This window comes from Eptatretus burgeri, chromosome 2 (assembly GCF_056783735.1).
Source record: "Eptatretus burgeri isolate ZD-2024b chromosome 2, Ebu_testis_v1, whole genome shotgun sequence".
NCBI classification, from domain to species: domain Eukaryota; kingdom Metazoa; phylum Chordata; class Myxini; order Myxiniformes; family Myxinidae; genus Eptatretus; species Eptatretus burgeri.
Genome location: NC_140962.1, coordinates 111,011,340 through 111,033,436, shown reverse-complemented (window position 1 = coordinate 111,033,436; position 22,097 = coordinate 111,011,340). Strand labels below are relative to the sequence as shown.

Genomic DNA, 22,097 nt, shown 5'->3' with positions numbered 1-22,097 from the left:
TGATAAGTATGTGTTTATAGTCAGGGTCCCGTCCTTCTGTCTAATGGGAATTTCGTGTGTGCGCAAAGAGTTGCTTTAATAGTCAGGTTTTTTATATCTTTAAATTTTCATCCTTCATTTTCGCACCATCGCCATCCATCGCCCACGTGCAGCGTGTCACGTACGGGGGTGAGGTTCTCTCCGCCCACCCTGAGCTCGTCCAATCAATGGCGGCCACGAGTCGCCCAACAACCCCTCGTCCAATCCGGAGGCGAGTACCTCAGAGCGTTTCCCTCGACCCGCGGGGGAGGGGAAGGAGAAGAGGAGGTGGTGAGCTGTGGAGGAGGAAAGAAGGTTCGCCCCGCCGTAAAGGAAAGAAGGGAGAAAAGAAGGTGCTTGGTGCTGCGTTGTAAACCCAAATCAGATGTAAACCCGACCAGGTGAATACATTCTCCATTTAAGGTGTTGGTGTTGGTGTTGGTTGGCTCCAGCCTGGTGTTGGCTTAGTGGTTAGGGTGGCGGCTTGGGATCCCTGGGTCCTGAGTTCAAGTCCCGTTGGCTGCTGAATTAACACCAGGGGGTTGACTCAGCCTGTCATCCATCTGAGGTCGGCGAAGTGAGTACCAGTGTACTGGTCCTGGTTAGAATATGTATACCATATCCCTGTATGATGTAAGAGGCGACCAGGGTTGGCGTCAGGAAGGGCATCCGGCCATAAAAAAAAAAACATTGCCTCAAGAAAAAGCCTAACCCCTGCACAGCAGGGAAAAATGGCTGTAAAAACGGTCATTTATTATATTTTATTTAAGGTCGTTCGTGAGCAAGCCTGGTTTTACATTAGTGTGTGACCAATCCAGTAGTTTTTTTTTAATTTCCTGGGGATGAGTTCCATTCCAGCAGCTGAGAATCTAAATCCATCTACTGTTGTCTTGGAATGGATTTGAACCGCCAACCTCAAAAATACCAGCTCAATGTTTTCGTCATTAGATCATTGTTATATCACAGAGACGAAGATGACTATTTCAAACATGGAATCAAATCACAGAAGCTATTTGACTGACAGCGAATTACATGAATGCTTGGGTGAAAGAAAAAATCTGCTTCAACAAATGTTGTCAGACTAATATCCATATTTGTGGTTTCTTGTCTAAATACTGAATTGTTCATCAGCTTGTAAAAGTTCTACTCTACTCAAAGTTCCATTTTGCTACTTTTTTATATCCTTGTTGGTTCTGGGGACACAAATTTCGCAACATTAAAGGGCATGAATGAAAATAAAAAATGAACTATAATGGCATGAATAGCAGGTAGATGTGCAATAATGTGTGTCCTACTTTTAATCCTGTCAAGAAAGTATGTCCTACTTTTGAATCAGAGTACATTTACAAAGGCCTGCCTTTTTAATTACACCATGAGTCCTTATTGCAGACTCGACAGCTGCCTTGATATTTCATCCAATGATATGCCAAGGCACAATACATACAGCATTTCACAATCCAACCAGGTGCCAGGAAATGAAGAGGGATTGTCAAAGCTGTAATTGTTGGTTGACATGGTGAAATGTTTGGTGATGGAATCATTTTAAAACACTATTATGGATCATGATTATGAATTTGATCAGATTATTTGTTTTCTCACCTGCAGTCCAAACCATATCTCCACAGTTGCCGTGACCCTTGCTCCATCAAACATCGAAATATAGCAGTATTGCTGACATTCAACACCGGCAGCTTTTCTTGGCAAAGTCTCAACAAATAAAGAGGCAAAGTGTTATCTTGGTTTGCACTCTGCGGTGGAACAGCATAAACTGGATTTCACACGTCTGTGTTAGTTCTGGAGAGAATGCATTTAAAGAGCACAGGTACGAAAGAGTGAGAGGTGCAGAAAAAGGGAATGCAGCGAAAGAAAAGAGTAAATTATACGTGAATAGGATAAGTACCAATCTGATTGTCAGTATTACACCGAGTTTTTCATGTCTGCAAAGGGAATGGGGGCAGGTGTATTTAATAGTTGCAGGGGTGCTCGGCATGGCCAGGTAACGCCGAGTCCCTCCTCTCACCCCATTCCCTACCCTCATCCCTTACCCTCCCTCATCCCACCCATCCACCTGCCTCCTCTCACCTGAATCCCCTCTCTCCAGACTCCAAACCCACCACTTCCCCTCTGTCCTCCCACCCCTGCCTCCTCCCCCATCCCACCTCCCTCCCTCCAGACTCCAAACCCACCCATTCCCCTCTGTCCTCCCAATCCTGCCTCCTCCTACCCTCTCTCTGGACTCCTACTTCACCCCTTCCTCTCGACCCCCCCCCCTTTCCCCTGCTTTCCTTGATTGGTGGAGATTGGCTTTGGGGTTTCCCACTCTCTGGATACATGTGCAATGCAAAAATGCAAGTTATCTCCATAGCTAACTTGTAATACACTCTTCCACCACCACCGTGTGGTTATACACATATTACATGGAGAATTTTTGTCGACCTTCCCTCCTGAACCCCCACAAATACACATGAAATCAAGTAGCCCATGTTCACCATGAGGTCGAACTTGGTCCATGTGCCATGTTTGGTGGCAATTGGCCAGTAGTTTGGCGTGATTGGTGTTACACACACACTGACAGACACAGACACATACAGAAAATGACACTTATTTATGAGATTACAGACATTCCTTGGAAAAGTCTAAGAAAGTCCAGCATTTGCTGCTTGCTTAAGGTTGAATGCGTGGTTGCAAGGTCTCATGAACCTAATTCAGAATATCTGTTTCGATTTACTGTAATTGCTCGAAACTTTTTGTGTGGTGGCCTGGGTGGAATATTGCTTTTGCATTCCAGGTTGGGAAGATAGCTACATGTACATTTGACCTTCTTTACGAAATACTGCTGTATGTTGGGTTTGTTTTCAATGAGGCTTTGCCTGAAAACAGGCATAGTATTTGTATCTTCTTTCTTCGACAGTTGACCTTCCTTTTCATTTTTCTATCATTTTCCCATTCATTAATCTCTGGGTTACTTACGTATTGCAGCAACTGGCATCCCACCTTGTTCTCCAGACTCTGCTTATGGCATCCACGGCCAACTCCATTCTTGGGTGACTAACTTCCTCTTCTCTTGTAGCCAATGTGTGGCTCTCAATAGAATCCTTTCATCTCCTCTCCCTCTCAAGGCTGGAGTACCCCAAGGCAGTGTTCTGGGCCCAATCCCATTCTTGATCTTTATCAATGATCCCTCTGATTCTCTGGAAAATCCTCCATCCACTGTATTTGCTGATGACCCCACCCTCTGCCATGACATCCCTCATCCTTCAGATAAACAGGCTGCAGCCTCTTCCCTCTCTTCAGACCCTGAAAAAAAACACAAGCTCATCAAACACTTGGAATATGTCTTTCAATCCTGACAAATCTCACACTCTCTCTCCAAAAGGTTAGCAAACCCTCCTATCTACTTTTTATCAATCCTCCTGGGGAAGTTCAATGACTCAAACTCTTCAGTCTCACTATCAGTCATGATCTTTCTTGGGCAAACCACATTTCAAAGTTGGCCTCCAGGGCTAGCCGCCGACTGGGCATCCTCCATCGTACAAAGTCCTTCCTTGGCACAACTGAACTCCTATCCACATACAATGTCTTCATCCACAGCTTGACGGAGTACTGCTCTCTTCCCTGGGCTGGTGCCCCTGCCTCACACCTTGATAAGCTTAATGCCGTCGAAATCAAGGGCTTCAAGATTATCGGAAACTCCCGCAATGAAGCTGAGTCTATGGGCCTATCACTTTCCCATCGCATACAGGTCAGTGGTCTGTCTTCTACGGCCTCCTTTCTGGTCTTGCTTTCTCTGCTCTTTCCATGAAACACCACCCATCCCAGGTTTCTGTAGGGTGCATGTGGTCCACCATCAACCCCCTTCTGAATTCCCAAATTCCAGAATGAAACTCACAAATTCCAGAACCACTGCTCACCTCCACTTATTTGTTCTTCTTTTTTCCCACCTGTGGAACCAACCTCCACATTCTTCTTCAATACCCTCTCATTCTTCCTTCTTGGTCTTCAAGACAGCTGTTCACCACAAACTCATATCGTCACCCATCCTAAACTATTATCCTCTCTATCTCTGTTAACTACCCCCCCCCCATCCCCAAGCCCACCTCCTTCCAATTTTTGCAGTGTTTCCTTCCTGAGAGTTTGCTTATGTATCCATATTGTCCACTGCATGTGTCCTACCTTACCCCTCATTCCTCCTCACACCCATTATTTGTTCAAGTCTCTCTCTATTTTGGCCTTCAACCCTGCTGTTGGCATCCCCCCCCCCCTCTCTCTCTGCTGTTCATTTTGTTCTGTTGCATCCTGATCCATTCAATGTTTTAATTCTTCCCTGGGCCTTGACTCTGTATAAACCCCCCCCCCCCACCCACCAAAAAAGAAGTTATATTCAAGGAAAGAGGAAATCGAATTATCTCTGCAGCAAGATGGAAAGGAAGCAGATACCCAGACAAAAATATACAAATATATAGCCTCTGTACATGGTAAAGTTGATTTACAGCATCATGGATGTACAGCACTGCAGTTTGGGAATGTGGTGGTACAGCTAAGTGGCAGTGGTTGGAGATGCAGGGGAGTGAGTGGGTAGAGATGATGTACTGAAAGACTGCGTAGTGACCTGGACACATATCCAGAGAAGTGAGCTGGGCTCGTAACCTCACCTCAAAACAGGATGCGAATATTTTTAAGCTTTTGGGGAGAGGTGTCTGTTGTGATGTACTCTGGATAAGGTGATCACCTCCGCCCCCTCAAGATTGGTGAAATTGTGGCACTCATAAGTTGAGGAAACTACAACAAAATGCCTATCTCAGTTGTGAATTCCATTAAACATCATGATGTGTTGAACTTGAACCAATAGTCTGTGCTCATACACTAGCAGCCTTTAGAAGCTATATATCCTGCAGAAGTTCAACACTTGGAGTTGCCTAAGAACTTTCCCAAACTGAAGACAACACCCTGACAGATGACGGAGTTGACTGGGACTCCAACAGGGCTCAGTATATAACAGCCTAGTGCTGAAACCAAAGGCTGTGAAGAGATGTGGAACCCACTGGTGTGCCTTCACCACTTGCTAGAAGTAAAGCACCAGCAGATGCAGAGAGGAGTTGTATGCATTTGCCTGAGATGATGATGTATGACTCATCCCATCATTGTAAATGCACATGATCCTCATAACATCATTGTGAATGCACAAACACAGTAAGAACAATTGTGAACCACAGTGGTAGAACTTTGGAAGGTCTTTGTTTTTCTTTCATATTGCAGGCCATATTTAGGGAACTTCTTGCAGCTTTCCAAGCCTATGTGTGACCTGTTGTCAATAAGTTCTTTGGAGGAACTTCCAGCCGGGGTGTGTGGAGAGGACCCTTACCTGAACAGCAATCACTCGAGCAGTTGGCACTAATTTGACTAACTCACCAATGCTGGGTTACCATAACTTTGACCAGTCATTTGGGTTACATTGCAGTGCTTCTCGGGAGGGTCAAGGCACTGTGCTCTATAAATGACAAGGGAACTAGTATTTGAATCTAGAATTGTCACTGTACTAGAGAAGACGTACATCCTACATTCTGAGAAACTGGAGTTTCTGGTGTTGAATTGGTCAGTGTGTGAGCAGTTCAGGTAATATCTATAGCATGCAAAATTATTCACTATTTATATGAATAATAACGCACTCACACATGTGCTCATGGTGGCAGAGCTGAATTCCACGATAAGTGTGGTGCCGTTGACTGACTTTAACTTTGAGAAGTACTGTACCATCCAAGCTTAGCCAAAGGGGATGCCGATGGAATGTTTAACATGTCTGTGGATTTCAGAACTCTGATCACTCCACGACTTCTATGTATTATACTACTGCTGCAAAGTATTATACTAGACCTTCTTGTGGAAGACTTTTTAGCCAGTGTTTCACCAACTGGCTGGGAAGGCTTGATGTTCATTTGAAGGTGGCGGGGATTTGGGTGCTGCAAATAACTTGTCTACTCTTCTTGAAAGACACCATGGAATATTATATACCAGCAGGGACCGGTGGAAATTCTACGTAATGCAAGAAGTGGCTTCAAGTCCTCAACTCTCCCCCATCCCCTCACAAACCACCCACTCCCCCTACTAAAGCATCAACCTCCCCTTTCAACGTTGCTCCATCTTTGCTCTCCCTCCCAACCCTAAGGTGTCAATCCCCTCCCCACTTGAAGCCATCAAACCGCCTCCCAACCCGTCATGGTCGCCTGTCCAACCTATAATCCCACAAGATATGTGGAGAAGATATGTGACCAGAAGTAGGTCATGGCCCATCACGGTTGCCTGTCCAACTCACAATCCTGTGAGATATGCAGAAAAGATATGTGACCATGAGCATGTCATGGCCCATCTTGGTCACCTGTCCAACTCACAATCCCGAGAAATATGCGGAAAAGATATAATGACATGGGTTTAAGTCCTGCTTGAGAGAATGCGACATAGATATTTAGGCAGAGTATAAGGAAACAGACCGCAGCCCTCCATTGCTGAGGTCTATCTTCACAAGGTCTATGATGCCTGTCAGCATCTTTTTAACTGTCGCTTTGGTCATTTTACAATGAAAGGAAAACGTATAGGGAGGGCATGGCAATTGTGAATATGACAGCTCCGAATATGTATTTTACTTTGCATAGCAGTAAGCCCCAAAATGGCAACCATGTGACTTTTTTTCAAGTGGAAATTGTGGGTGGAGTCAGGCGAACTGTTTAACCAATGGGTGAAATGGAATGTGACAGACAGACAGATGGACGGATGGACCCACAAATAATCATATTATTATTATTATTAAGATCCACCACCAAATGTTACCCGAACCAAACTCAGTTTAACATCCATCTGAGGGATGGTACATTTTTGTGATACACTATTCACCAAACATTTCAGCATCTGAACAGTTGATTACCTGGCTGAGAATGGAATACAGACTAGAGAGCTCAAAGCTAAGTGTGCTACCTGTGTACCATATTGCTGAATTGTTTTATCGATCACTGCAGAGTGGAAATGAGTCCAGAGTTGAACGGATCCATGTTAACGCGTTTCCAAGCAGCAAGAGGATCTGACACCACTTTTGATTGCTGGCAGCCTGGACATTAATGTAGGATGGAAGGAACCAGACCAACCACCCATCAGATTGCATCTGATCATGTGATGTGAGGTACTGACACCACAGATAGTAAACCACATAATTGGTTGAGTGTTGAAGTGTAAAGGCCGAAAGGATGCCGCTGAGCAATTGTTGTAAACGAGTATTGTTGAGAGTTAAAAGATTACAGGTGAAGGAAAACGGTGTGCTGTACCAGAAGACTGCTAACAGAAGTCAGCAAGTATTACCCAGTGTCTTCAATCCCCATGCCTACCGGTAATTGTTAAAGACATTGGGCATCTCAGTGACGAGAGAAACCGAAGCCTCATCTGAGAGTGGTGCCACTCGCTTGGGATGCAAAGGGATGTGGAAAAGTTTGGGAAACAAACCTCTCCACTTGTGTGAGTGTTTGAAGAAGTAAAAGCTGTTGTATCTCTTTTGCACTCTGTCCACTGTTTTATTCCCGGTGTTGGATTCCGAGTGTGTGGATGTGTATTTCCTGGCTCCTTAATGTCACTTCAAAAGGTAGGAGTTCCAGATCAGATCTGTACTGTCTATCCATTGTCGTTTGCTCTCTTTCTGTTGTTAATCATGTTATGAACTCATTACCGCATCTTATCCATATTAATTTGGTCCTGTCGTGGGGGGGGGGGGGCTGTGGGGAACTCATTATGATTATTATTCCTTCCTTCACTCATTCCTCAGGTATTCATCTCAATACGACTTCCTTTCTTGTGTCTTAACCAAATAACTAATTGCTTCTCATAATCCACACTTTTATTTTTTTAAACATTTTAATATTATTCATCTCTGTCATTACTCTTTCATGCAAACACCAACATGCCCGGACTTCTTCTTATTCACAAAATATCTGTCTCAATTCTGGTTATCATACAAATCTGCTCACTGTGTCCTGTTGTCCCGATGTTATAGTACTGCTTTGCTTTGTGCTTTCAATAACCATTCTTTTCTACCTGCTCATGATGTCCACCTTTGACCGAATTAGGAAATCCACAAGAGAAATCATGTCTGCAGAGAACACCGAAGAGAGATTGTTAATCCTTTCCTATCTATATGGTCCTTCCCCATATAAGTCCTGCTGCCTGCTCCCTGGTGCCCCCATTATGAAACCCACTGCCCTCACTACGCAACCTGCAACGCCCCTGCTGCACGGTCTGCATGCTCAGCCATGCACTCCGCAGCCCCTGTCGTGTGGTCCGCAGCCCCCGCAGTGTAGTTCGCAGCCCCCGCCGTGTGGTCCGCAGTCTCCACCGTGCAGCCCCCACCGTGTGGGCCGCAGCCCCCGCATTGCAGTCCGCATCCTCCGCTGTACCATCCACACCCCCGTCGTGTGGTCCATTGGCCCCTGCTATGCCGTATGCGGTTCTCAGCTCCCCACTATGTAGTCCTCAGCCCTCACTGTGTGGTACGCTGACCCCCGCCGCACATCCCATCACCTCCACGCGTACTCATCTCCCATACTCTGCTCCCTTATAGTTTGGTCCACCAATATATAATGTCTTTGTTCAAATATTATAAATCTCAATTAAGATGACTGTTGCAGCTCCAGATATTGTATGTTTTACACAAACATTCCTCTCCCAGAATGTCTCCAATTTCTCTGTCAATCCTTGGCTATTCTCTCTTCTGTTTATGGCAGGCCTCTCCCTGAGTCTGGAGGTGGTATGATTATTTTTGGCAAGATCTCCATTCCTCATTGTCCATTGTTCTTATTAAAATCTAGCCATGTGGAATACCTGTGACTGCACACGTGTCTCGGCAACCACCTAATGTTTGTCTGTATGGTTTACTGTCCAGGTGTTCACCCAATGATGACGACTCTCTTGTTCTGCTACCATTTCCTCAATATTTCTGCTCACATGGATCGACTCAAAACTATCCATCCCAACTCTCTGATCCTCATCTGTAGTTATTTCAACTGCCACTATTCTAGCTGACTGGGTGTAAGCTCTACAGTAATCAGCCATAGCATTGCAGCTCGAAGTGTATGATTGTGATTTGGGTGGAAAAAAAGGGGGGGGGGGGCAAAAACACTTTCTGCTAATGGGTGGGTCTGACCAGATCTGCAAACTTCCCAACCCTGATTTCTGTATGTGGTACGTCCCCCCCCCCCCCTTCCTGGCCCTGGTAATGACAACATTTCCATCCATTCTCTCCTATTTTCTTCTCTGCCCCTCTTGGATCCTTTGAAATTTTCTTGTTAAAGCCCTTACCTCTGCTGTTTATAAGGGAACAACCCCAATGATGCAGAATATAGCTGTCTGCTTCCTCAGTGAAACCTTGTATTGGTATTAATTTATGAAACACGGAGCTGTCATATAGTGTACACCAGTCATGTATCCATAGCTTACTTTACACCGTTTTATTCTGCAGAGACGAAGAAACACCATGCATCATGCCAAGATGTAGGGAAATGTGGTATTGCTGAATCGAATGATAAAGAGCAAATAGTGGACTCACATTTGATGGAGACTGAAATTCATGACGAGACAAGGAAATGACTGCAATTAAGTGGCTTATTTTGCAATTCTCAGCTCTCATTTGATTATCCTCAAAACCAAAGGACTTTTGGAAAATGATAACAGTCTCAATTGTTTCTCATGTCACTTGGAAGCTAATGTTCATGAGAATGGTTGTCCAAGTTGACATTGCATTTGGGAAACACGTTAAAGGAATGGTGGTACATTTCATCGTCTTCCAGTAATTTGTTTTATGATTGCAGTCGTGCTTTTCGGTAATACAGCTCTGCAGTCAGCAATAAATCCTGGTGTTTATAGCGCTTGTACATGCACACAAAATATTGTTACGGATCTGGAAACCATTTGCGTTCAACATAAAGGTCCCAAAAGTCAGTTATCCCGTTATGTACATGTGTTGTCAGATCCCTTTCCTTTTTGTCTAATGGGAGAATCAAAAACGTGCGTTGCGACTTCTTTTTAGATAGGTTATTAAATCTTTACATCCAAGCAACCCTCCAACGAACAACCAACAACCATTCCCCATCACGACCCATTACCCACCCGCTGTCAACCAACACTCTGACTTGCCAAGGCAGGGTCTTGCAGCTGTTCCTTGCCGCTTCCTACAGCGTCCCAATTCAATCTGGCGGTGGGTCCTTTTTAGCGAGTCTGCAGTGGAGTAAACGGGTTTTTCCGGCCTTGCCGAAATTCTGCCCAGAAAGAGCGGACCCATGGAAGCCCCATCTCCAATTGGGGCGAACAGTGACGTCGGCTTCACCAAGGCCCCTCCCCTATCGAGGGGATCTATAAAAATGACGGGTGGGGTTGCGAGCTGGGAGGGTGTCATGTTTTTTTGGGTTGCGCTGGAGTTCTTGAGCGGATACGAGCAGTGGTTACGAGGGGCTGTTACGAGTTCTTAGTTGGTTTTTGCTCTCACGAGGGTTGAGCAGAGGGTCATCGAGGCGGCGAATGCGTCTCTGCTGGGCCTCCACAAGTAAGGGCAGAGCGACCCCGACCTCCCTCCGTGGACCCCGACTATTCACCACCCGAGCTCCGCCACGAACCACGAGTCCCCCACATGCAACTGGGACCAGGCCGACGATCATTGGCAGGTACCACATCACAGAGTAGCCCCTTTCTCCGACGGGGCCAGGTACCCATCCGGACTCTGACTCCCAGCTCGTCTCTCTCTCTCTCTCTCTCTCTCTCTCTCTCTCTCTCTCTCTCTCTCTCTCTCTCTGTCTCTCTCTCTGTCTCTCTCTCTCTGTCTCTCTCTCTCTCTCTCTCTCTCTCTCTCTCTCTCTCTCTCTCTCTCTCTCTCTCTCTCTCTCTCTCATCGGCTGGAGGGTCCAATAAAGAACTCTGGGTTTCTTTTCTTTTGTGTGTGTGTGTGTGTCTGCGTGTGGGCCCATCTTGTAAGTAGAACTGAATAAGTGTTTTTGAATCATTGTAAATATTTCCCTGATTGCATATTTGAGTCAAGTCTGGCCTTTGTCTTTATTTTCCTGTAAATAAAACAATTGTAGAAATATTCCCAGTCTGTTTCCGTCCTCTCTTGTATTGGTCCAGAATGGTTTGGATCTGAGTATAAGCGGGGTTTCATCCCCGGGAATCGGTCTATCATAGCCGGCACGGTTTTGGCAGTTTCCGCTCGGCTGCAGTCAAACCGGAGTTCGTAGTCGGTAGTTGGAACTCTACCGCAGTCAGTGGAGTGACCCGGTTCGAGCAAGATGTGCCGAGGGCGTGGTTTCCCCGGTAGTCGAAATCTCATAGTTAATTAGGTAAATTGATTTTAGACAAACAGACCCTACGCTACGCAGTTGAGATATTGGCATCCACGGTCGGTTCAGCAACCCGCTATCTCATGGAGTTATACGGAGCAACGGCCGACAATTCCGGGGAGTCTGGTGGGAGGCTGTGTAACCTCCCCCACCTAGCGGTTGTTCTCACCACCGACCACCGACCCACAACAATATACACAATTAGCTGCACACAAAAGTGGTATGTTTGAATGAATTTCTGAGATTGGTCATTTCCACCAAAGTGTGAATATATATATATATATATATATATATATATATATATATATATATATATATATATATATATATATATATATATATATATATATATATAGTTACGAATTTGGGAATTCAATTGCACACAAAATTCAGGTTCCTTAAGTCAGCTATGTCGATAAGTGCTTGTTCCCTAGATAGCTCACCTTTCATTGTTTAAATGTTCAGAAATCGATTAGATGCGTTGCGGATCGATTTAATAGTTAGGGAACGAACAATGAAGACATCCCTCCCCCTCTTCTGCGAAGAGGAAGAACCACCCTGCCGTCCCGTGACTCATGATGTCAACAACTCCCTCCCACCCGTGGCTGAGCGAGCGATGGAGCATGAGGGCATGAGTCATGAGTCACGCCGGGAGCGGGGGGAGGGCGGAAGAGGATAAGGAAGAGATATTTTCTTTTGTTCGTGGGCAGAGTTGGAAGGGCAGAGTTGGAGAAGGGAGTTGAGGGGAGTCGTTCAGACCATCGGGTCCTGCTTGGCTTGCGTTAGGGTTGAAGCCTGCGGAAGCTTTTTGCTTCGGCTGGCTCAGTGAGCTTCGGCTGATGCCTGGCTCGGGAGGAGGCTTTTTGGAGGCTCTTTGCTTTGATGGTTCCGTGAGCTTCGGCTTTTGCTTGGCTCAGGAGAGCTTTTTGCTTCAAGCTGCCCTGTTTGGAAGGAAGTTAAGCCGGTCGCTCGGCTCGAGCTGCGAGTGGTGGCTTCTTCTTCTTGGTTTGTGGAGCTCTTTGTTCTCCGTTTTGGTTCCCGGCTTGGTGCGACTCATCGACCTCTTCGTGGAGGTGGTTCCTCGGGGAAGCGACACATCGACGGGAAGGTTCGGCGCCTCGTCTCACCAGCACGTGTTGAGAAGCCTGGAGGTGGTTCCTCGGGGAAGCGACGCATCGACGGGAAGGTTCGGCACCTCGTCTCACCAGCACGTGTTGAGAAGCGCGGGAGGTGGTTCCTCGGCGAAGCGACGCATCGACGGGAAGGATCGGCGCCTCGTCTCACCAACACGTGTTGAGAAGTGCGGGAGGTGGTTCCTCGGGGAAGCGACGCATCGACGGGAAGGATCGGCACCTCGTCTCACCAGCACGTGTTGAGAAGCGCGGGAGGATTCGCGGGAGCTCGGGAAGGATCGCAGCTCACGGCGATTGGATCCAGCTCGCTCTCGCTGGAGCCCGGGTCCGAACAACTTGAAGACCACACGAGATGGAGAGGTTCGAGATAGGCTCTGGGTTTCAGCTCACCTGTCCTCCGAGCTGGAGCCTGTTATTAAAGGCCTCTGCCACCATTTCTTGGGTGTGTGTGTGTGCGTACGTGTGTCCGTGGGCCCATCTAATAAGTAGGAACTGCTGTTAAGTGCAAGTGACTGTACATAATAAGTAGACGGTTGTAGTTCTTTTGTCGTGCTTTTGTTGCTTGTATAATTGCATACGTGCTTTATTATTAATAAATGTCCTTGTGTGAATGTAAACCTGTTCGTTGCGTCCATTTCCTCATTGAACTGCCCCATCTTGCACTCGGAATATAGTTGGTTTTTAAATAGCCGGTAAAGTGATCGGGTCCAACGGGACTGCGCGATAATACCCCGCTCGGTTATCCCTAAAGGAAGCGAGCTGCTTAAGCGGCTCGTTTCCAAGCGGTCCCATTGAGGTACAATCTCTCGGTAACCGACCTGCGCGGATAATTGGCTAAATCGAAGATTTGGCGATCGGACCCTGTAGCGCGTGGGTAGAGTGCGGACAAGGTTGTGGTGGAATTAAAAACCCACCCGTGACTGGTTTCTGGCGTTGTTCCAGAAAGTCACGACTGGATTGTCCGTTCGGTGGGCGAAGCGACCGCTATTGGTTAGACGTGGTCGTTCGCACGCCGACGGGCAGGAATTCTACAACAATATATTCCATTGGATCTAATTTGAAAAGTCAAGAATAATAAAGACATCAGTTGGATCGCCTGTTATGCAACTCGTCTGCCCACGAGTTGTTTACCAAGGACATGCTGTTCGGGTGCCATGGAAACGCTGCGAAATTGGTGCTGCCTTATCCACATGGGAGAGGATGCAGGCGTGGCAGTGGCTCGGCTGGGGGGTGAGGTTAAAGGGGAGGGAGATGGGTGATTGAGTGGAGCAATGAAATACATAATTTATATGAAATTGCTTGATCTCCTAAAAGCATCTGCCATTAACCACAGTTTCAAACCCTTTGCAAAAAGCCTACACTGACGGTTCTTGCAATGATCGTTTTATTCTTTTGTGACATTTCCCATCTGCCTGCACACGTTTTCTCTAACCCTGCATTTAATGACAAAATTAATATGGAAGAGTTGATCTGGGGAAGGAATTGCACATACATTTTAACATAAAGAAATGTAAGGTGCTGGTGTTGGGGAGGAATAATGGAAATATGGATTACATGATGCAAGGAGAGTCTTGGAGTGTGTCACACAGGAGAAGGTTCTGGGGGTGGTAAGAGATACGGGGGTGGGGTGTGGAGGAGGGGGAGGGGGGGTAAGCAAACAGGACAGTGCCAGGTACCTACAGGTAAAGCTAACATGGTTTTATGTTGTAGTTGTAGGAGGATAAATAATATATCAAGAGATCGTGTTAACAATGGAAAAGAATGTTGTGAAGCCTCATCGAGAATATTGTGTTCAGTTTTGGTCACCACATCTGAAGAAGGATATAGTTGTTTTGTATGCAGTCTCTGGCTGCTGGTTGCATCATTTCCTGAAAATGCGGCTGTGCCGCTGATGCAGTGCCCCCGTTCTCAGTAAGCTGGAACTCATTTTGCCTTTGACGACCTCGGAAGGATTACAGGCTCAATCAACCCACCTGGTGTTATTTCAACCCTAAGATCTTAAGCCAGCCGTCTTTACCGTTAAGCCAACACCAGGCTTAAGGGGCTGTCACACCTTGACGTTTTAGCCAGCGTATGCCGACATATGAAAAATTTGCCGAATACGTTGACACACCTCGAATACGTCATGGGTTAAGTTTTGTATACGTTGAGAGCAAGCTGAAGCACGCTGGCATACATCGTAGTACGCCGAGCTCGTCGACAAGTTTTAACATGCTCAAAATTTTTCGACGTATGCCAGCGAATGACTCGCACGTTCCGCATACGCTGGCCATAAGTTGTAGGCACGTTACGCGATCGTTGACACACGTCAACACGCGTTACTTGTAAGTTACTCAGAAGTTGAAACACGTCGAGGTAATGTTTAGCGTACCCGAAACTTATTTCTAACCTATGTGTAACGTATCTCCAACGCATATTGACGTATGTAGACGTATGTAGACGTATTTGACGTCTTCCGGCCGACCACAGAACTTACTGAATGTGTTTCTAACTTACAGCTACCATATAATGGCGTATTGGCAGCGTTTAGGGGAATTGGTATATAAAAATGGTCTTCGCAGGAGGAACCCCTCAGTGTTCCAGATTCCATGTTTTTTTTGTTTGTTTTTTCTTTGGCATGACGGTGATGTTGACAATTCGATTTCTAGTGCAGTTATGATTTAAATCGTTGAGGCAGCGATTTAAATCGTTGAGCGGCAGCCTATAAATAGCCTACGCCACGTGATCGTCGACGATACGCTGCCGCACGCTATGCATACGTTAGACTATCGTTGGGCATACGTTGTGAACGCTGACAACACGCTAAGCATTCGTTGGTATGTTATCTATAAGTTATCAAAACGTTTTGTGTACGTTACTAATACGTTATGCATTTGTCCAACTCGTTATGAATACGCCAAAAACTTAAAAAACATCAATAGTTCAGCGTAGAAAAACATAAAAAAAGCCGAAGAAAACTTCGAAGAATGCTGCAAAGAAGTCTCCTGGCCGTGGCCGTGGACGCGGACGCAAGGAGGATCCATCAACACCCACACCCTCCCCATCACACTCACCTACTACTACTGACAACGACCTACTACCACTACTACTACTACTACTGACACGCTCACCTACTACTACTACTGATACTACTGACATGGACATGTACTCACCATGGAGTCTGAAACACTGACGGGTTCCTCCTGTGAAGCCCATTTTGATATACCAATTCCCCTAAACGCTGCAAATACACCATTATACGGTAGCTGTAAGTTAGAAACACCTTCAGTAAGTACTGTGGTCGCCCGGAAGACATCAATCAAATACATCTACATACGTCAATGTGTGTTGGAGATACGTTACACATAGGTTCAAAGCACGTTACTCATAGGTTAGAAATAAGTTTCGGGTAAGCTAAACATTACCTCGACGTGTTTCGACTTATGAGTAACTTACAAGTAACGTGTGTCGACGTGTGTCAACGATCGCATAATGTGCCTACAAGTTATGGCCAGCGTATGCGGAACGTGTGAGTCATACACTGGAATACGTCGAAAAATTTTGAGCATGCTTAAAATTTGTCGACGTGCTCGGCGTACTACGACGTATGCCAGCGTGCTGTTAGCGTATACAAAACTTACCCATAACGTATTTGACGTTTGCCAGCGTATTTGGCAAATTTTTCATACGTTGGCATACGCTGGCTGGAACGTCAAGGTTTGACAGGGCATGACGGTGATGTTGACACTTCGATGTCTAGTGCAATTATGATTTGAATCGTCGAGCGGCAGCCTTTTAATAGGCTACGCCACGTGATCGTCGGCGATACTCTGCCGTGCTATGCATACGTTAGACTATCGTTGGGCATAAGTTGTGAACGCCGAGAACACGCTCAGCATTCGTTGGTATAAGTTATCTATAAGTTATCGAAACGTTCTGTGTATATTACTAAAACGTTATGCATACGTCCAACTCGTTATGAATACGCCAAAAACTTAAAAAAAACCATCAATAGTTCAGCGTACGTCAGCGTTTTACATACATTTTGATACTTTGCCATACGCTGGCTAAAACGTCAAGGTGTGACAGCCCCTTTAGGAAGGACATAGTTGCCATAGAGAGTGTACACCGTCGATCTACTGGATTGATTCCAGGGCGAGCTAGACTCAGTGATGAGGAGCAGCTGAAGGAGACAGGAGTTTATACATTAGAAAGGAGGCGATTCGGAGGGAATCTGATGGAGATATTAAGATAATGAAAAGTGTGATAGGTGCAGAACAGTTTTTCAGCAGAATGGAATGACAGGACCAGAGGCCATACCTTGAGAGTAAAGAAGAGATTTTGGATGGGGGTGTGTATATATATATATGTATATATATATATATATATATATATATATATATATATATATATATATATATATATATATATATATATATATATATATATATTTCTTCTTCTTCTTCTTCTTTCGGCTGCTCCCGTTAGGGGTCGCCACAGCGGATCATCCATATCATCCGCATAGTGATTTGGCACATGTTTTACACCGGATGCCCTTCCTGACGCAACCCTGGTCACCTCTTGCGACACAGGGATCTGGTACACCTATTTTAACCGGGGTATACACCGGCCCAGTATACTGGTACTCATTTCGCCGACCTCAGAAGGATGACAGGCTGAGTCAACCATATATATATATATATATATATATATATATATATATATATATATATATATATATATATATATATATATATATATATATATACCAGCAAATACCCGGCATTGCTGGGTCCTTCCTCCCACCCCTTCCCCTGGCTCATCCCTCCGTAATCCCACCACACCCCTCTCTCCGAACTCCGACTCCACCCCAACTCTCTCTCTCTCTCCCTCTCCCTCTCCCTCTCCCTCTCTCTCTCTCTCTCTCTCCAGACTTCCAACCCTTCCCATCCCTCATCCCACACCTCTCCTCCCTCCTCCAACCCCCACTCTCCTCCAGACTTCCACCCACCCCTTCTCCCCTCTCCTCCCACCCCACCCCTTCCCCTTCCTCCTCCCACCTCCACCATTCCCCCATTATCACACCTCCTCACACCCCACCCTTTCTCTCGCCGGACTCCCACCCCACCTCCTTCCATATTCCCACCCCACCCTTGCCCCACCCTTATCTCACCTCTCCTCCCTCCTCCCACCCCTCTCTGGACTCCCACCAACCCCTTCCCCTCCCTCCTCTCACCCCTCCCTCATCCCACAGCTTCAAACTCCCCTCCCACCCACCACACCCCTCCAGACTCCCACCTCACCACTTCCCTTCCCTCCTTCTCCCTCCTCTATGGAATACCTGTATGGAAAGATCTGTCAGGTTTGAGCGAAGGTCCTGGATGTTTGAGGTCCACACTGTTAAAGAAGAGGGAGGGGAGGAGGCTTTGGGTGCAGGGGAGTGGAGGAGGAGGGTAGGGTGAGGAGGGAGGAGGGGGGTAAGGAGAGTTGTTGAAAGAGTGTGGGGGATTGCAGAAGAGCTCGGGGAGAGGGCCAGATGAGGAGGAGAAAAGGCTTGGTGTTGATTGGTTGAGGTTCAGTTGGGGTAGAGTGGGGGTAGAGGGCAGTTAAAGATTGGAGGAGGTGGAGTGATGAGATGGAAGAGAGAGGGCAGGGGAAGGAGGCAGCTTTGTGGATGTGAGGAGGGGGTAACTTTGAGAATGGGGAAGGAGGGGGAAGATTGGAGGGAGAAGGGTGAGGGGGGAGTATTTGAGAGGAGTGAGAGGGAAGTTTGGACAGGCAAGTGTGTGAAGGTTGTTTTGAGAGTGAGGGGTGACAAGGAAGCTTTGATGGGGAGGGGAGACGATGAGAGTAGGCACGGCTGATACAAGAAATGCCAAATCTTTTGCAAATTGAAGACCATAAAATGACACTTTACAGTCACGAGTCCTTGGCCAACCTCGGATATCGTAAAATGAAGTCTCTCTGGTTAAAGCCAATGCTTTCCAAACCCCAAAGAACCGAGTGAGACACTTCTGTATTTCATTTACTCTTGCAGTCAGTGGTTGCAAGTGATAATTTTATGCCAGAGAATGGAGGTGATGAGGTTGTTTATGACGACTAACCTAGCCTGGCGTGGGCTTAATGGTTAAGGTGGCTGGCTTAAAATCTTAGGGTCTCAAGTTTGAGCCCCTGTCGTGCTGTTGAAATAATACCAGGTGGGTTGATTCAGCCTGTCATCAATCTGAGGTCGGTAACACGAGTACCAGCTTACTGGTAACAGGGGCACTGCATCAGCGGCACAGCCACGCTCCCATCAATGATGTAAACCAGCAGCCATAAGCTGCATACAAATAAATAATAATAATGCCAAAAAAATAGTAACTTGCTTCTACCAGCCAGTTGGAAAAGCAGGCCTTTCCATTTCTGCAAACAATTGAATTTGTTCAAGCAAGCCTTCCCACTTATGCATCACAAAGTTATTGGGACCAAGGAAGCTCCCAAGAATGTAATCCCATCTCTCCTCCATGTAATGTTCCAAAGGAGAGGGAGGGGCCATGTGGAAGGTTTGTGCCACATAGTCCAGGGGGGCTGTGTCGAAGATGTGGCTCCCATGGGCCTGGAATGTTTATTTTGTATTTTCTGCACAAATCAATTGTTTTATAATGTAAATAAATAAATTAATAAACATGGGCACTAATTTTTTCACATGAAATTTGTCATTTTCTTGTATATTCATGAAAGAGCTATGTGATGTCAAAATTTGATATTTTTTTTTTCGTCACTATGCCGACTGTATATCCTTGATGATGTGATAGTTATAAGAAATATTTTTGCAGCCATACCTATGTTTTCCAGTCACAGAATGTATTGGGGGCACAGCGGGCACGTGCAGCTCCCCTGTTCTTTTGCAAAAGACAAAAACATGAACATACAGCTATCCCCCCACCCCTTGATCGCGCATCTAAATCTATATGTACATCATTTTCTCTCCACTGTGCCTAAATTATCCCATTTCTCAAACTCTGACTCTACCTCCCTTACTTATCAGAATATCACATGTGCCCTCCCTCTCACACAATGTCTGACCTCCTGTTGTTTCCTCTTCTGTGTGGGCTGTTCATTTTATGAGTGCGAGACCTCGCTTTTTTGCTGAGTCCGTGAGCGGAGGCCATGTGACCAGTGTGCTGAATTCACTGAAGGAAAGGACATGCCAAACTAGACAAATAAGCAGCAGAAGCATTGAACACCACATTTTAAATGATGCTGTCATTGAGAAGACAACACTAAAAGGAACTCCTTGGCGGCAACATATACAGGCCAAAGGTATCTCTGTATCTGGCAATGCATCTTCTCAAGGTTCATCAAACCTCAGAACGAGTTTCTGTCACAACCATGAACTTGGAAGCAAAGTCCAACAAGCTCTCTGTCAATCGCCTCAACAGTACGCAGGAGGAGGCAGATACCAAGATGTTTCTGATGCAACAAAGAATGGTGTAAAGTCAATATGCATTCAAAGCATGGATCGAGATGTGCTTGTGATTGCTTTGTGGTGCTACCATAACTTGTGTGCAGACACATCAATCCTTGCTGGCACAGGAAACAAGCGTCGATTCATTCAGTTGTGCTCAATAGCTGAAGCACTCCATCCTCAAGAGGTTTCTGGGCTTCCTGGATTTCATGCTTTCAGTGGCTGTAACCAAACTGGTACATTCTGTGGGAAGTCAAAGTTGTCCTGTTGGAAAGCCTTTGATGAAGCCAGTGTTGCAGTTCAACAAACATTTGCTAATCTTGGCACAGCACCACAGCTCCAAGAAAGTGCCTACAACACAAAAGGAGGCTGCACATGCCAACTCCATGGACCTGGCACATCAATAACATAAATTGAAGAAATGAGATGGTTTCTCCTTAGTGAATGCCAGTTTACTAATGAGACGTTACCACCCATGAGATGAGCACTGAGGCAAATGATCATGAGAGCAAACTCATGTCGTGGCACATGACATATAAGTTTTTGGCCACGTCTCTCAATTGTGATGAATTGCAAGACCTCAAAAATGATGAAATTCTCACATCCGGATCTTCACCACAATCAAATCAATTAGTCGTTGTCACACACTCAACCTGTCCACCAAGCTTTGTCTGAATCCGTCCATAAGTTTTTGAGAAATTGTGCTATATATTGTTTTTGGCCCTGTCTCTCAATGATGAAGAATCATTGAAAAAATTCTCGTAGCCGGATCCAGATCTGGATCATCACCAAAATCGAATCAATTCGTCCTGACAGGGATGATTATGACAGTGTTCATCTTCATCTGCAGGCATTCTCCTGCAGTTAGGTTACCTTTTCCTGGGAAGAAGGTGGCAGGATTTATTTATATTTTTATTTTTATGTTGAAGGCTTCAGTCACGGACTAAATCGGTCCTCATCGAGACCAAGCCTGAATATAAGAACCGCATGAATAGAAAAGTAAGGAAAGAGAGAATAGTCTAAGAGTTTTTGAAGAAGTAACAAATCTGCTTTTTGAAAAGGGGAAGTTCATAAGTGTTTGGGAAAACATGAGAAGGTAGAGTTCCAGAGTTTGGCAGTGGAGGGGAAGAAACGAACATCGTTACGGACACCCTTGAATTGCCAATGGCCACGCAATAATCATGTGATGTAGTGGCTTGTCGAGTATTCCTTGGTCGTGTTAATGGTGGAGGTACACAAGCAGCACGTTCTTATGAGCAGAAACCAAAGGTAGTATCTGTAGAAAAGAGAAAGAGAGCCGACTATGCGGAATAATTTGAGCGGGTCGAGTTTTGAGGTCACATTGGTAGAGTTGACAAGTCGAATAACTTTGAATTCAACTCTGTCCAGTAAGTGTGTGGAGCTGGAACCTCCCCAGATGTGAGAGCAGTACTCTATACAAGGACGAATCAATCCTTTGCCCTTTATACAGTTGGAGCAACTATTCAGAGGAGAAGAATCTTCGACATCTGAACAGGTCTCCTAATCTCTTCGAGACAGACTTAGCTATTTGAGTAATGTGTGGATTCCAGGATAAATTTGAAGTTAGAGTAATACCGAGTAGGTTTATTGTATCACATGGCGTAATTGTAGAGCTTTCAAAGGAGATTGGAGAGTTGAGAGGAGTTTTAGATAGAGAGATAAGAAGAAATTGAGTTTTTGAAGCATTAAACTTAACTTGATTACATTTGCCCCACTGGGAGATCTTGTCCAAATCCGAATTTAAAGAGGTGGCTGTGATGAAACAAGATATAGATCGAGTGAGGGAAGACGGGGAAGACATGGAGGAATGTAATGTTGAGTCATCGGCATACGAGTGCATTTGGTTATTTGTGGAAGAAACAAAGTCATTGATAAAAAGAAGGAAGAGTGTTGGAGACAGAACGGAACCCTGAATTACACTGCTGTTGATATGGAAGGGGGGAGATATTGAACCATCAACAATTACAGAGATAGAGCAGTCGGAGAGAGAGAGAGAGAGAGAGCTTGATATGAGAGAGCAGAGTGAAGGAGGAAAGCCGAAAGAGGTAAGCTTGGATATCAGACCCTGATGCCAAACTCTGTCAAAGGCTTTTGGGATATCAAGGCCTACAACAAAGGATTCCCCAAAGTCTCTCAAAG

At 45.6% G+C, this 22,097-nt stretch overlaps 1 protein-coding gene across 1 annotated transcript in view; it reads left to right on the top strand.

Annotated features, from left to right (window-relative positions):
- LOC147032827 (uncharacterized) overlaps positions 1 to 22,097 on the top strand; it is a 159,923-nt gene that overhangs the window by 114,879 nt on the left and 22,947 nt on the right. The window contains exons 7-8 of the mRNA XM_085870711.1: positions 1,624 to 1,840; positions 7,026 to 7,639. Coding sequence (XP_085726837.1) covers positions 1,624 to 1,681 — 58 coding nt within the window. The 3' untranslated portion in view covers positions 1,682 to 1,840; positions 7,026 to 7,639. The remainder of the gene's footprint in view (positions 1 to 1,623; positions 1,841 to 7,025; positions 7,640 to 22,097) is intronic.